This window comes from Monocercomonoides exilis (genome assembly GCF_001643675.1).
Source record: "Monocercomonoides exilis strain PA203 chromosome Unknown scaffold1-2713096, whole genome shotgun sequence".
Classification (NCBI taxonomy): domain Eukaryota; phylum Preaxostyla; order Oxymonadida; family Polymastigidae; genus Monocercomonoides; species Monocercomonoides exilis.
Window position 1 is genome coordinate 1,308,746 of NW_027150546.1, and position 16,649 is coordinate 1,325,394.

General features: G+C 45.7%; 2 protein-coding genes across 2 annotated transcripts; both read right to left on the reverse strand.

Annotated features, from left to right (window-relative positions):
* Window positions 1–1,022: 1,022 nt before the first annotated feature.
* Window positions 1,023–12,488, reverse strand: MONOS_2718 (putative polyphosphoinositide phosphatase; the record flags this gene model as incomplete). The annotated part of the gene is made up of 2 exons (XM_067872659.1): window positions 1,023–12,328; window positions 12,404–12,488. 2 exons carry the CDS (start codon window positions 12,486–12,488, stop codon window positions 1,023–1,025), a joined length of 11,391 nt encoding a protein of 3,796 aa, XP_067736355.1.
* A 239-nt stretch (window positions 12,489–12,727) lies between these two features.
* MONOS_2717 (4-alpha-glucanotransferase) lies at window positions 12,728–16,045 on the reverse strand (the record flags this gene model as incomplete). The annotated part of the gene is made up of 2 exons (XM_067872658.1): window positions 12,728–15,718; window positions 15,857–16,045. The coding sequence occupies 2 exons, from the start codon at window positions 16,043–16,045 to the stop codon at window positions 12,965–12,967; spliced, it is 2,943 nt and encodes a 980-aa protein (XP_067736356.1). The 3' UTR covers window positions 12,728–12,964.
* Between the last annotated feature and the right edge of the window lie 604 nt (window positions 16,046–16,649).

A 16,649-nucleotide genomic window follows, 5' to 3' on the forward strand; every position in this document is an offset into this window, starting at 1 on the left:
AATGGTAAACCAGTTTTGATCAATCCCCTAATGTAATAATAAAGTCAATTTTCAAGTATATATACAAAATTTTGACAATGTTGTAATTCGGAGGTGGTAGTTGCGCGCCACTGTCAGGGTAGCCTGCCCTCCATGTGGGTTGTGGGAATGGTGCTGGGTTGTTTCAATCCCAGTGTTGGTTGCGTTGAAGATTTGCCCCTCGGTAAGCAGTGTCAACATAGGCGCGTGACTGGAAAGACACGTGGCTTTGTTGTTAAAGAGCGATGAACCGCGTCAGGCAGGAAACTGAGCAGCGCAAAGTTGCCTCATTGCAGCTTGAGGGAAGACAGATTTGAGCAATCGGATTGGGTCTTTGGGCAGCCTTCATGTAGGATGACTGCAGTTCTTTTTTTGTCAAATTTTGGAGTTTCATTTGTTTCATTATTGTTGAAAATGCTTAATAAATTTTGTTAATTATTTCATGCGAGCTGTTGATTGGAAAGTTTTCTGTTCATTTAGGCTTGAAATGGTAACTGTATTTCGATTTTCTTTTTGAATCAGTTAATTCAATTCTCTATTTTTGCGAAATGGTCGCATTTTGCATTCTCTCATTATTTCTTTTTTATCAAATTTCTCGATGAAAACAGAAATAGTTCGGATTTTTATGAGAGATCAAAAAGAATCCAATCTATAAGAGAGATAATTTTGTCGCATTGTTGATGAATTTGAACAACATGTTTAAGCTTTTTCATATTTTTTGGTTTTATTAGATTTATTCAATTCGTAGATGGTCAGATCATTGCGTTCAAAACGATTTTTTCACATTTTTTTATTTTTAAAGATATATTTCAGCCAATCAATCCAATAATCCAAAAGTTAATTTCAACATTCAATTTCTACCCAATAGAAACAGCAATTATAATTATCTTTGTCTTTTTTTAACGATAACAAAAATTTAAATATTTTTTGTCTAAACAATCATTTAAACCAATCTCACAAAAACAAACATTCACAATAAATGTAACTGATACAGATGCATTTCATCAAAAAGTAAACAGCATTTCAATTTCTCTTTGAACAAGAGAAACTAGAGAAGTATCATCATAAATGCTCTCAAAAGAGCTTGATTCACTGCTAGAATCTTCATCTTCTTCATCCCTCCCGTTAACTTTTTCAAAAGTCGAAGGAATATTTTCTTTGTTATTGCAAGAAGAATATGACTTCACTTGATCGCGCAAAATATTTGAATTTGTTCTATTGCTGCAAGCAGCATTTTGCAATGATTTCGAAGAGCTTACTGGTGTAAATATCTTTGAAAACAGACTCTTCCAAGATGCATTCCCTGTTCGTATTTCCTGGAGGCATCGAACAAATGAAGATGTTGATATCTGAACAAGCCGAGGTGTAAGAACCTGGCCTGTGGTTTCCTTCAGCTTCGATCTTGCGTTCCGCAGCAGCATTGAAGGAGAAGATGAACTGACAATCGTGTGGAATGGAAGACTTGACTCTGGTGTTGGAACATATGGATATGAGAACCTGGTGAGCGGGCGTGCAAGGCTGTCAAGTGTGAGTGTCGGCGTTCGAGCAAACGATGTTGAATGAGATGAAAATCGAGACCATGTTGTGAAAGAATTGGATCCAGAAATGATTTGTGAAGACTGAGAAGCAGAAGAAGGTGATCCAATGCCCGAAAAGGATGGCACCTGATTTGGTGATAAAGTTGGTGAGAAAGCATTCGGTTTAGCAGTAGATGAGACAAGCGGAGATAGTTGTTGATTCTGCAGCACGTTTGAAGCGTTCATGTTTTGCATCCGGGAAAGGCTTGTTTGCAATTCATCTTCTCTTTCAATGTTCGTCAGCAGAAATCCCTTGTACTGCTTTGGCTTGTAGTGTGCCTTTGACATGCGAGGCGGGAAAAGAGGATGAGTAAATGCAACGGGGTCTTCGTCGATAATCTCAAGAGATATCCCGACTCTGTCAAATGGACTGTTTGCCATCTGAACAGCGATGGCGTGGCAGGCAGACAGCGATGGAGGAAACACGAGAGGGATATGGGCAACTGTGGCTGTGGCAATAGACTCGAACAGATGGGCAAATAAGTGCGATGAAAGAGATGATGATGTCTGATTTAATAGAGCAGATTGAGTTTGTGAGCAGAGTGTAACATCAGCATCAAGTGAAGACTCAAGCGAAGCAGATGAAAGTGATGTTTGAGACGAGACAGAAGAAGCAGAATCAGAGGGAACTTCAAAAAGCGTAGGGGAATATTCAGAAGAAGTCTCTGAGGAGTCGCATGTTGACGAGGAAGAGGCAGATGTAGATGTTGATGTCTCGCTGTCTGATTCTGTGTCTTCGGCCTTTCGTCTGCCTCTGGCTTTGGTAGCACCCTTCTTTAGATGCAAATTCGAAATTGATGTACGATTGTCTTGATTTCTGTTTATTGTGAACTTTTCATTTCTTTGCAGAGCATTATTTGTGTAAATGCCATTTTGCATCTGTCGATCTTGAATTATTGATTCAGATTTTGTATTGACGTTGTTTGCATTGTTATTTTGACGAAGCGAAAACGAATCTGATTTTGTGCGAGTGGAACGCTGTCCATTAAGATTCTCGCTATTTACCGAAGATAACTTTTTGTCGATTGGCTGAGGGGAAACAGTTCCAACTTTAAGCATCAAATTCTGTTCATAAGATCCGCTTTGGCAAGTGGCTGACGCATCTGATGCTACATTCTTTGGAGAAAGTAATGATCCGCTTTGTGTTCGCACGAGTGATTGAGGAGATGAATTGTTTAATGACAATCCATTCGACGTATTTGGAATGCGCATCATCTCTTCTTGTGCAGTCTTTGTGAATCGAGCGCTTGCATTTTGCTTTGCCTCAATCGTCGCATCAGCTGTCAATGGCTTATCCCACCCCATCTCCTTCTTCATCATATCACCGTACCAATCAAACCAGTTGCGCTTCATAGTGATTGGTGCGTTGCGAGATTCCCTTACACAAATAAGTGGATCGAGCACAGAATAATCTTTCTCTGTTTGCTTTGTTTGGGCTGTTGAATTTCCCGTTTCAGTTTTATAGCACGTTGTGCAAAATGGATCAGAAGAGAAGCGAATGAAAAGCGCTCCGCTTTCTTTGTTTTGAACACACTGAGGGGGAAGAGAAGTGTTTTGGATGCTGTTCTGCGAGCGTGTTGGCAGAAAGCGATAAGACGAGGGAGGCGAGCTTGGAGATGAGGTTGATGCCATTTCAGATGACGTGACGATTCTGTGCGGAATAAACGACTGTGACTGCAGTGGTGTTGGAGCTTGAAGACGAGTCTCGTCCTTCGCTGGCTGGTTGTCTTCCATCTGCTCTTTCTGCAGCTGAGTCAGACGAAGCATCCAGTCGCTTATACGACTGTATTCGTGCTGCTTCCACTTCTTCTCTTCTCTCATTGTGTCCAGAAGATACGATGACGATGCCACATTTCGAGAGAGATGTGTATTGCCTTTAGAAAGGCTTGTATAACCAGAAGCAGCTTTGCTCCTGTTGTCCTTTGACACAAACACACCATCTGATGTTCGTTCCGTGGTGATAAATGATGAGGAATGCGGAAGACGATACTGATGAGGAGAAGAATATGACGATGATCTGGATCGTGTTGCTGTTGTTGCTGCTGTTGCATTGCTAGCGATTCCGCTATTTGCTCTCTTCATTTCCAAGCTTTTTCGAGAGTTCCATAAAAGCCGATTGACTTTTCGAGGAGCCTGTTTTTTCTGTGCTTTCTTTTTGAGCATGTTAATCAGGTTTGTCTGAAAGTGGTCGGTTGGATCTACATCCTGAACGAGAGATGCTGTGTCTACGCTTACAAAGGGAGCTGGGAAAAGAGCATCCTGAAGCATCGCAGCAGCATCTGTGATTCTTCTATTCCGGTGCAATGAGGAATGGCCTGTTGATAATCGTGGCTGGGGTGTTAGTGTTGTCAGCTTTTGGTTAGAAAAAGATGGAATTGGCACAAGCGACCCTTTTCTCAGAGGCCTGACGATGGAGTCACTTGACAAATTGAGTGGTGAAGAAGTGGCCGAAGAGCTCACTTTTTCGAAGGCAGCAGAAGAAGAAGAATCTGCCACGCTGCCCAAGCTGCTCGGCTTTGACGACGATGGAGGTGGAGTCCTGCTTCTGAAATGGACGGGCAGCTGTGTGGTTGTCATTGACTTGACCAGAAGAACAGGCGGTGGAGAGGACGAGCGCAGGGAGTCCTGGTTGTAGCTGTTGAGGCTGCCCACTGGAGTGAGAGTGGACGGAGAAAAGACATGAGAGGCCTTTGGCGTGGAGATAGACACAATCGGAGTGGAAGGCTGGGCAAGCGAGCGAGTGTGCCTTTGCTTGGAAGGAGGCGGCGAATGGTCAACGAATCTGATCACTTGAGATTGGAACGGCTTTCTGGACAATGAAGACACAGAAGACGATGAAGACAATAACTGAGAAGCACTCAAGAAAGACGATGTGGATGCAGATGAAATGATATGGGTAGATGAAACTGAAGAATTAAGAGGAGACTGCAGCTGAGAAGAGCAAGAATCGTCCATCGAAACTTTTCTGTCCTTTTGTTGCTCGTTTCCTTCGTCAGCTGCACTTTTAGCAGCTGAAGATTGAGACGTCTGAGGAGCAGAAGCGAGGATGGGCTGTAGGACAACAGGCGGAGGAGACAGAATGTGCTGGTGTGTTGGTGAGGACACAGCAACTGCCGCTTCGTCGTCTGAGCTGAGTGCAGGAGAAGACGGAGGAGAAGATGACGGTGAGTTTGACGGGCTTCGGCGCTGATGTGGCGAAGAGGTCATGAAAAGAGAGACACCTGAGAAGAACCCAGCAGATGGGATGGACTTCTTCTGCAGCTGTGCAATGAGCCTTCTTCTTTCTTCTTCGTCTTCTTCCATCGCCTCGCGTGTTCCGCAGCGGTAGTGTCGGATGCTGGCTGGCGAGAAGACTGGCTGTGGGAGCTCGTCCAACGGCACCTTTGAAGCGAGATGGAAGGCAGGCGAAGAGTACAGCCGGTCAGAGTTCATCTGCTGGATCATGCGCATCCGCCTCTGCTGGATGAGGAGGAGGGCAGGGTGTGTCAGGACACGCTGCTGCATCGACTGGATGGAGGAGGATGTGACTGAACAGCACTGCGAGGCAGCCCTTCTGAGAGGAGGGTGGTGCTGTCGGAGCAGCTGCGCTGCGAGCGACGGCGGGCGGGAAGAGTCAGGGCGGGTGAAGATGCTCGAAGCAAGTGCACTCTTCAGCGTTGGAATGGACGACAGCGACTGGAACTCGGTGGAGCCATCAATGAAAGCAGTGTCTGCTGCCAGGGATGAGGAGACTGAGCTGGACATGCTTGCGAATGAATGTGACGACAGCGGGTTTTGGTGCTGTTGCGACTTATTGGAGTTTGGTTGTGTAAGAGCAGATGCGAAAAAGCAAGGCTTGTTGGAGTCAAACAGATTCTCTGAAACTATTTTTTGCATCTGTGCTTCATTTGCAGGCTGAGTGGCATACGAATAGCGATATCGCCAGATCTGATCCGGAATCTCTTTGTTCACAGAAGATTTTGTGCTATCAGTGGCAGATGCAAAAGGAGCATGTTGAGAAGCAGGTGTCAGAGTGAATGTGGCTGAAGATCGTCTGACGTGGGGATGAATTGTCTTGAAGTGTGGTGTTGGTGACTCAGGAGGTGACAAAGCAGCATAATAAGAAGTTGAGTGTGTCTTATTTGTTCCAAACAGATCATCCTTCACTGACAACGAGAGTGTCGAAGAAGACGGGCGAGGCGGAGAGTTCAGCGGCTTCTGTGACGAATGGCTGAAAGAGGCAAACAAACGGGATGAGATCCGCTTTGTGTTTGAGGGAGAGAACTGGGCAGGGAAAGCAGACTGCAAAGAGGAGGCGTTGAGCGAAGAGGGTGTTCCTGCACAGTCAGAAAAAGTGATGTCTTTGATTCTCTGACGGAGAAGGCCATCGGCGGAAGGCCTGCAGAGCAGCGAGAGTGTGTGGACAGTTGGCTGCTGAGTGGCAAGAAGGAAACTTGGCGTGGAAAGAATGGTCTGGTAGAAGTTGATTGCCTCGGATGAAATGTCTGAGGATTGTGCTTGTGTGGCTGGAGATGAGGGAGATGACGAAGCTATTTGATTTGAAGTTAAAGAGGATGAAAGAGAAGAGTTTGTGAGTGGAGCAAAGGCAAGCTTGTGATGCTGATTCTTGTTTGGAGAAAGGCTGGCAGACACAAACGAGCCGAGGGATGAGTAGAATCGATAGCTGTCGATGATCTGGATGAGTCCTGTTGAGCCAGACGTCATCTCCAACCTCTGCACTTCGAGCGGATCGAACGAAGAGACAGACAGCAAATGTGCCACAGACAGAGGCTGTTGTGTGACTATGACATTAACTGACTCTGAGGATGACACAAAAGTCTTTTGTTGAAGCTGCAGGCTGTTGTTGTTTCCTTCACTTTGTGTCTTTTGTGCGTCTGAATGTGGTTGCGAAGGTGGCTGTTGCAAGCGACGCAGCTGATGATTGCTCAGCTGCCGTTGTGTCTGTATGTATTTTGCAGGTACTGTTGGATTGGCACTGGAGAAAGAGAGCAAATGGCTGTTCCTTCTGACAAATTGGCTGGGTGCAAGCTGACTGCTCTGCAAACTGGAGATGTTCTGCTGGCACAGCTGGACAGATGCGGAGAGCGAGTGACTCGATGAAGAGATCCCATACAGCTTCTCAGGTGTCTTCTCCATCACTTCCGCTAGCTGCGTCAGATGCTTCTCATTTGTACCCTTCACCTTCGCCTCTGATGTTGTTGTTGTTGCAGCAGCAATTGGCATCGCCAGCTCCTTCAGCTTGTCTTCGGTGCAGTTCCAGGGCTCGAAGCAGCTGAGTGTGCGGATCTTCGAGTTGCGCAGGCGCTGCAGCCGTGCCGCCATTGACCATCTGCTTGTGGAGCGCTTTCGTTCGCGCTCCATCCGCATAAAGAAGAAGTTGAACCACACCTCAGTAAAGGTGACTTTGCTGAGGTCGACGTGAGAGTTGTACAATAGGCGTGTCTGCTGGGGAACGCCAGGCGAGCTCAGGCGGTGGTCGAAGGAGGTCAGATGATTAGGCAGCAGATAGAAAGAAAATGGACGATTGCATATGGATGAATGCGGATTAGCAATGGAATCGGCAGGTTCTGGTGTACGTTTTCGTTTTTGTGGAGTGATAAACACATTGCCTTCTCGCCTTTGGATTTCCACAGAATTTGAAGAAGATTCTAAATTATTCCCTGAGCAACTGCTTTTCAATGCATCGCTTTCTGCGTTGTTGGCTGAGTCCTCTTTAAAAAGCGGGCAAGTTTTCGGGAAAAACGGAAGCGGAGACTGAAGAACAGGTGCATGACTCAGCTCAAAAAGCACACGAGAAGTCACCCACCAGGGAAGAAGATGGGGCTCTGTCAGGTTGAAGTCAGAACTCCAAAATGCGCAGTTCTGAATCAGTGGCGTGTTATGTGCCTGCACCTGTGACTGTGCATCATCGCTGCCCCGCTGCTGTTCCTCTTGTGCAGCCGCGTCGATCTCCTTCTTCCTTTGGAACTCTTCCTGTTTGACACGATTTGACACCTGCTTTCTAACAGACACAGCAAACGACAGGCGCGGCAGCTGGCTGTGGAGTGTCACATCTGACTCGATCTCCCAAATCGGCAGAAGCAGCGCTGGAATTGTCGATGGTGCAAACGTCGTCAGCTCTGGTGGCTGGATGTTTGCTGCCATCGACACTTCAGCTTTAGATGCTGTTGCTTCTGCTAAAGCGGCTGTTTTGATTGTGCTTTTGACGGGAGACAGGTTGCTCTTGTTGCTTGTTGTTTTTGTCTGTTGTGAATTCTGCACTGTAAAAGTACTCACTTTCCCTTGTTTGCTGTCAGCATCCCTCGAAGAAGAAGCTGACTGTGACTGCATCGCATAAGAAAACGAGTCAGGTGACTGCTCTTCAAAAGAAGATGCATACAATGCAGATGGCCGCTGAATCAAGGGAGAAGAATCTGACAGCGCTGAAGGCTCAACAACACCTTCGCTTTTCGCATCGCTTGCTGTTTCTGAGTGAGAAAGGAGAGAAAGGGCTGTTGTGGGTGGAGCCTGCCCTTGAGTCACAGGAGCGTCTGTTCCTGCCGGCAAAAGATGGTCGTTGGATGGAGAAGAGTTCATTGCACGCGAAAGGATTGAGGGAAGAGAAGGAGCTGAGCCTTCGAACTTGACATAATCAGAGCTCAGGAAAGAGGAAGAGGAAGGCGGAGAGGAAAGAGGAGAAGACACAGATGATGAAGATGATAATGCCAAAGACGAAGAAGAAGAGAACGAAGAGAACTGGCGGTTTGCATTCAACAGGATCGGCACATTCTCTGCCATCGGAGAGCTTTGCGAGGAAAATGGAATGGAAGATGCTGAAAGTAACGTGCCATCCTCAGAAATCGACGACTGCTGAGATGTGAGTGTGAAAGAGCGCACAAAGCTTTCTGGTGTCTTCATCTGCTCCTGCGCTGCATTTGATCCACCACAATACGAATCAGCATTCTTCATCTGCATCAGCCTCTCCTTTGCAATGTTCAGTTGTGTGCTTATCGACTGGCTGTTGTGCCACGTCAAGAGGAAGTTCGCCAAAAAGGGGAAGTTCAGGATGAAGTCCAAAGAGCGCGGCAGCGGAATGCCTGGCACCCATCTGGGAACAGGTCGAATGGCGATGGAAAATGGGAGTGGATAAACAATGCGATGTCTGTCACGACTGCGGATGAGAGTCAGCTGCGGGTGCACAAACGTCGCCAGTGGGCGGGTCATCTGTTTGGACTGTGAGCGATAGAAAGAGGGGAGAGTGGCAGAACTTGCTGAGGTGGGAGATGCGGCTTTGCTGTCTGCTGAGATGTCTGAGTCAGCTGAAGCATCAGCTGCAGAGACAGAAGCTGGTTGTAAAGCACCAGACGGAGCAGAGGCCTCTCCTTCCAACAGAGAATCCTCCTGTTTGAAGCGCTCTGCTGTTCTCGAAGGAGTGGCAGAGAACTTCCACAGCTTGGCAGACTCTTCCAGGTTCATCGGCTTCAGCATCTTAGCAGCCTCAACTGGGAGTGAGAGTGAGACAGAACGAGGGCGGAACCCTTTGTTGTCTGTCTCCTGCTTCTCCATCTGAAACGGCGATGCCTCGCTGGACGTGTCGAAGGGGTCTCTTTGAGCACCTGGATTGAGCGATAAAGAGGGAATGCTCAGCGAAGGAGGGGTGCGTGCCATGTCTGCACTTCCATACGGTTCAAAGTGGTCGAACGGGATGGACGAGACAGATGTTGTTGGGTAGTCCCCCTCAGGCAATGAGACAGAGTCCTGCTGCTGTGTTGGAGACGCCAATGCTGCTGGCTGTGTGTTCTGCTCCAGCGTCGATGGAGAGAGAGAGGACGGAGGAAGGCTTGACGGATAAGACTCGGGTGAGGGAATGTTCAGTGGTGACATATCCATCGCAGCATCGTTGTGTGGCGCTGTCATCGTCAGCTGTGCCACAAGCCGGCTGCGGACAATGTGCTTCTCTTCCTCCTCTTCTGCTGTCATTCCTCGCAGCTGGTTGATCGCCTCTTCGTCATCATCGTCAACTCCTCCTTCTCCGTCTTTTTCTCCTTTTTCCTTTCGCTTTCGTTTCATTTCTTTTTCTTTCTCTTTCTTTTCCTTCTCCAGTCTTTCCTTCTCTTTCTTCTCTTTCTCTTTTCTTTCTTTCTCCTTCTGCTTCTCCTCCTTTTCCTTTGCCAGCTTCCTCTTTGCGTCCATATTTGCATCTTCCGCCTGTGTTACACTCGCCGAGCTTAGTGAATCTGAAACAGAAGATGTTGCTCTGAGCAGAATGGAAGACTTGTTGTCTTGCTCTGCATCCCTCTGCTGCGACATGATCATCCACACCGTCTCAGACAGGAAAGGTGGATAAACCCCCAAAAACACGTTGAAGGCCTGTTGCCTCGTCAGGTTCTGGAATGTGTTGCTGATGAACCGCTTCAGATTGCTAATCGCATTCTGCCCAGTTGGCAGCCTTGCTGTCGACCCCTTTTCGAGCGAGTCGACTTTCTTGATCGCGTCAGAGCCGCCGTATATCTGCGCCACCGCATCCCCCAAGTCTGTGTGCATCTTGGCCACTGTCTCCAGAACGGTGTGTGCTTCAGAGGGAGACAGCCACATGTTCATCAGCGACAGACACCGCGCCAGGCCAGCGATGCAAATGCACAGCTGCGCACTGCTCGTCCGGTCGAGACAGTCGAGACAGTTCGTCCGGATGCACCCGCTCTGCATCGAGTGGATGACGATGCCTCCTTTGCGCTCTTCTGTCTGACCCGACGAGGTGTTGATTGTCGAGTCTCCGTATTTCTCTGCATAGAAGACACCATTCAGCATCACCGCTCTCTGCGCAATGCGAAGGAGTCGGTCATTCACATTGATCTCGTCATGCTTCAAGCATTGGTTGAAGTCAAATGGCACGTAGATTATTCGGTCCTGCTCCTGCAGCGTCTTGTTGATTGTCTTCACTGCCTTGTTGTACAGCGCATCGATCGGCGACTCACGCTTCTTCTTTTCGTGCAGATGGAGCAGCGACAGAGCAATGATGGGTGTGCCGTATCGTCCATACAGATCAGCGAAATGGCATGTGGTCGCATCGAAGAACGGGTCGTGCTTCGGATAAATGATCGGCGGCTTAGGCAGCACCGCGTCTGCGTCCTGCGCCCAGAACACAGGAGGAGAGCCGCGATGCTGCACAAAAGAGGCAAAGCGGGATGAGGCGGTGGTGGTGGCTGTCTCGCTATCCCACACCACAAGCTCTGTCTCCACATCGTTCGCCACCCAGCCGCGCTCAGAAATGCCTCTCTTTTGGAAGCGCGTGCCGGCAAAGTGGCGCGAGCGACGAGCCACAAGGGCGACAGAGAACAAGTGCCCTCGCTGGTTGAATGTGTGCTGGGAGAAAAAACCATTGATGAGCAGAACAAGCCAGTCGAACGGGTTGGAAAGCTGTTTGACAGCTGAGCGGAGCAGAAAGCTGTTCCACACAAACAGCTCGCGGGTGTAAAAAAACGCTGACGGAGAAGAAGATAGCCAGTTTTTATCCTGCTCAACACAGCCTCTCAGGCGGCTGTCTGAAGACGAGCATCCGATTGACACGAGAAGACTGTCCCGCCGATGTGCCATCTTCTCCGTTGGCAGATCTTGCTTCGACCGCCCAGATGAATGGTTTGTGCTTCCATTGTACGGTTTAATAGAAAAAGAAGTGGATCTCTCGTAACTGTGCCCTTTCTCTGCCTCTTCTGCCTCTTCTTCATTTGTGTTTGCAGAGCCTGTGCTTTGATTGCTCTCTATCCGATCAATTGCTAATCTGCGCTGTGTATCGAGAAACGACTCAAAATCCACAACTTCATACTGCGCTGGGTCAAACTGTGACGGTTTTTGGCTCTGAAGAAATGGGGAGAGAGTTTTATCTGTGCGAGAAACGAGGTGTTGGGGTGAAAGCGAAGGAGAAGGAACAAGCGGTGAAGCGGAGGCGGTGTGAAGGATCTGTGTGGATGAGGAAAGAGGAAACTGAAGTGGCTGAAGTGACGGCAGAGTTGGCATCGACTGAAATGAAGAAGGCGATCCTGCCAAGGCAACTGCAGAAGCGTAAGGGCTTGGCTGCGAAGAAGATGAGTTGAATGAAGATGCAGAAGTGGTTGGAAATGTGACGAGCGAAGGCGAAGAGGCGCCTGATGAAGACAAAGCACGGGGAAGTGCAGGAAGCGCTGATGTTGTGATGTTTGAGGCTCGCTGCTTCTGCCTGCTTGGTGGCTGTGGAAGTGGGGTTTGAGTCTGTGTGAAAAGCATTGGTGCAATCTCTGGTGATTTGGTGGAAAGAGTCTTGGGTGGAGACTCCGTTGGTGGGGTGGCTATCATTGAAGGGATATGCGAAGTGAAAAGTCTGCATTGCTGCGGGGTGCGATTAAGGAATTGTCTGAAGTCAAATGGAAGTGGATTGCCTTTTTGTAAATAATTTGAGGATTTACGAGCTACGATATCGTTTTGAGGAGGACGATATGGCAACGATGTGGAAATGTTGCTTTGAAGGGTCCTGGTCATGTCAAGTGTGTAAGAAAAGAAAAAATCTCGATTGAAAGGAATCTCGTTGAAATATTTTCTATAACGTTCGTCTTCTCTTTTTTGTTCAGACGTAAGTTGCTGTGCTTTCAAATATTCCTGTGTTGCAAGTGGTATTTGTAAAACGCTTTCAATACCAAAAATTTTGTGATCTCCCAGAAATCCAACTTGTCTTAAACTTTGAATAAAAATGATAAAATATCCGAGAATTCCTTTGCAAAAGCCTAAATTGAGAAGTCAATGAGAAAAAGTTTAAAATGGTTTCCGATTTCGCAAATTTCGTTCGAATAAGACCACACCAATGATTCCACATGCTTTTCCAAGTTGTTTCATTCCACCAGTTGCTTTACATGAGGAATTTACGCTAATCAAATACTCGTTCATTTGCACTTGGGTATAAACTGAATTATCTTCAGTGATTACCAAAGTATCTGGTGGATTCCTGTTTATTTGCAAAATACGATATTTTGTCTCTTTTACGAATTGAGACGTTGAATTTAACGAGTTTGTCCTTATTTTTTGCACAATTATAATTTTTTGTTCAGTTCCAAATATTGTTAAATGTTTCATGATACGTGTAGGAGCCTGGAAAAGCCCCTATTATTTTTTGAACCCAATATAAAAATAATAATGTATTTAATCACTTAGATGGATGATTATTTATAAAAAAAGATAATTATAACTGTCCTTTCCTTAAAATGGAAATATTTACGATAAATTTTAAGGAAAGCACGAAAAGACTTGTGCTGAAAAAACAGACAAAAATTCAAAAGAGAAGAATAGTAACAATGAATGTAAAAATTAGTTAACAATATTCTGGAATAAATACACCTAAGTGTATGAAAATCGCTCAAATAAATTTAATGGACGCGAAGTCTTCCAGAGTCTTCAACTTTACCTCTGATACGATCAGTCAAAGCGGTCTTTTCCATCAATCTTTCGATGAAGCAAGGCATTCTGTATTGCCAGTAATGTTTTCTATTGTCTGGGTTGTTGATCACCTCATCCCATGGATTCTGGTGATACACTTCGTCATCGGGCAAAATGGCTACCAGATCCTGATAAGGAAGGATAGTGAGCATAGCTGGCGAATACATGTGCATATCGACAATACGCTCCAGCTGGTCGTTGGGGAGAGATGTCGGGCGGGGCGAGTGGTTGCTTAGAGTGTTGTACCAGAAACAGTCTCTCACATGGCACTCCTTCTGAGCATCACCAGAGCGGTAGAACTCTTCGAGATCAGGGCGGTTGAGGTTGGTGATCTGCCACCATGCACGCAGTGGAGGCATGTCGTGTGTGGATGTGGTAGCAACAATGCCCTCGCTGTAGTTCTTTGGATGATAATAGTCTTCGCTTGGGTCGCCAGTCATACGCTGCACACGGAGTCCCAGAATGTTGAACTCGTGCATCACTTGCGGAATGATTGGGGTGAGCAAGCCAAGATCTTCTCCGCAGATGAGCATCTTCGACGCTTCCTTCATCTTCGGGAACTTTGTTCGTGCAGATGCGCCGTAGATGTCCTGATGCCACTCGTAGAAGTACTCCTTCGCCAGCTGCACCAGAGCTGCCTGCCAGTCTCCACCAAGCCTCTTCCACGACTCAGTGCTTGCCACATCAAAGCGAGGTGCATAGCCTCCATCGAACTCATACAAGCACACGCTGTTGGTCAGGGCATAGAACTTCTTCATGTATGCATCCAGCTCCTTCAGTTCGTCTGATGTAGAGGAGTTTGTGATTCCTCTCTTTTCTGACACATAGTCATGAATTGCAAGCTCATTGGGGAATTGTGGCTTGAACACAAAGTCTGAGTCTGATCCTTGTGGGGCTGGGTCGAGGTAGGTGCTGATGATATCCTCGGCCTCTGCACCGAACTGTCGGTAAACAAGCTCTCTTGTGATGATTGGCTTGGTGAGTCTGCCAAATGTGTTTCTCAACCCGCGTCTCTCCAGTTCATATCCGGAGACCAGCCGTCCGGGATAGAAGCGAGCGTGAAGACCAGACTTGCAATCGCTTGGAATCTGCCAGATGCGATAGAAGCCCAAAATGTGGTCAATACGGAACGCGTGCATGGTGCGTGACATCACCTTCAGTCTGTTGCCCCACCACTCAAAGTTATCAGCCAGGATGTTCTCCCAGTTGTATGTTGGGAAGCCCCAGTTCTGCCCGTGTGTGGAAAACGCATCTGGGGGTGCACCAGCCTGTGTGTCGAGTCTGAAGTATTTTCGGAAGTACCACGTGTCGGCTGAGCGTGGATCCACACCGATTGGAATGTCTCCCTTCAGCCCAACATGGCACTCGTTGACGCATCTTCTGCTGGCCTCGCGCAGCTGGCGATCCAAATGATACTGCACCCACATGTGGAACAGCACCTCGCGATACAGGCGGTGTGTTGGCTGTGTCATCTCCTCCACAATATTCTTAACATTTGCCTCATCTCTCAGCTCTTCAGGCCAATTCTGCCATTTTGTTGACTTATTTTGTCTGGCGAGTGTCTTGAATACAGCATACGACGGCAGCCAGTATGCAGCATCCTTTTGGAACTGGATGAACTCAGGATCTTTCTCAAAGCCGCCTTCGTGCGTCAGGTGGAAATCGAAGATGCGCTCTAAATATCCCATCTTCAGTCTCAAAGTTGCTTCGTAGTCAACTTTGGGCTTGTTGAGTTTTTCGCGCTGTGTTGGGAGATCAGCTGCGATATCTGCGGGAAGTGGCTTCAAGGAATCAATGTTGATGTAGATTGGATGTAATGCAAATGAAGAAGTGGACGAATATGGATAGGAATCCATCCAGCTGATGTCGTTGACTGTTGTGTCTGTGATTGGAAGTAGCTGGATAACTCGAAGTCCAGCCATTTGACACCACTTTGCCAGAAGTGTAAGATCAGCAAATTCACCAATTCCAAGAGACTGCTTTGATCTAAGAGAAAATACAGGCAAAACAACTCCAGCTGCACGGAAGTGAGGCTCGTTGGGATATCTGAAAGAAGGTGATTCTATGAAGATGATTTGTGCATGCCCTGCTGTTGGGTTTCTGCACAAATGAGTATTAATAGCTTGAGCAATATGTATTGCTTTGGGTTCATCCTCTTGAATAGTCCAAACAACGGTGTCAGGGGAAGTAATATCAATAGGTGTGGGTTTATAGCATTCGTTATTTGGACCAATCTCAATGTTTTCGCATTCCCATCCCAAATCGTGTGATAAAACAAATTTATATTGTACAGGAAGTTCATCAACATCAAATGTGCGGATTCCTCTAAAAATTGGCGATTCGCTGTCATACAATGTTTGTGAATCTGCAATTCTCCAGAATGGCTTCTGTTTTGTTGCTCCAATCAAGCGAACGCTTTCAAGAGGTGAAATTAAAGGAACTGGTACTTCAAAAACAACTGAAACTTTTTCTTCCTCAGGTCTTTCAACTTTTGGTAATTTCTCGGGTTTGTTACGACGCATGCAAACGTCTTGAATCAGTGATGATGATGCAACATCCTCAGTGAAGTTAGCTTTGTTATGCCACAAATCACGTACCTCAACTATTTCTCCTGGAGTAACATCAAATGAACGGAAATGACTTCTTTCTTCCCATCGAATATAATCTCCACTTTTGAAAAAGTACTAGAAAATTGCATAAAGCCATATATTTTTGAATGAAAAACAACAAATTGTTTAGATTTGACATCAGTTCAAAAGCGCACAACAAGAAAATATAATAATATTAATAAACCGTCTCTACTTAATTGATAGAAAACACACTTTATATTCGAATTTTGTATTCATGTCTAAAGCAATAAATGCTTGCCAATATGAATCATGGCAAACCATTTGAATAGCTTTTGAAGGATTCCATTCTCCGAGCTCTTTCAATGAACCGCATATATACACGTTATCCCCCCATCGTGTATTATCGTAGCGAATGCAAAAGCAAGCTATAACTTTTGACATTATGATGATCTTGTAGATCAATTCCCATTAATTCACTAATTTTCAAAAAATTTCATCCTATCAATACAAATAAATGAACGAAACAATTTATTATTTTTGTTTTTGATGAAAATCAAAATGAAAAATGAAAAATAATATGTTTTTGAACTTCTTTTCGTGTCAAAAACAACTTTCATAATTTCCGAGTTTTGTATTATTTTAAGAAATTTGTTTCAGTGCAGCAAAATATATATAACTTTTCGATTTGAGAGAATTAAAGTATGACTGCTGTTAAAGAATGCAAATGAAGAATTGAACAAATGAATTTCATTGTGTTAATAAACGTTTTTGGAGTTTGAATAAAAAAAGCAATACTCGAAAAAATCGCTATAAAGATTTGTGAACACCTATCAACACTAGGCATCTTTCTCTGTTGGTGGATAATTTTCGTATTTATTGTAAAAAACAATGATTTATACCAAACTTTTTCTGCTGTTGTTTCATTATTTAAGAAATATTTTTATTCAATAATAATAATTGGGAAAATGAATAAACAGAAATTATTTATCGAAAAATTTGTGTGGATCAAAATTTTTGAGAAAAAAACATTTTTGTATTATCTGAA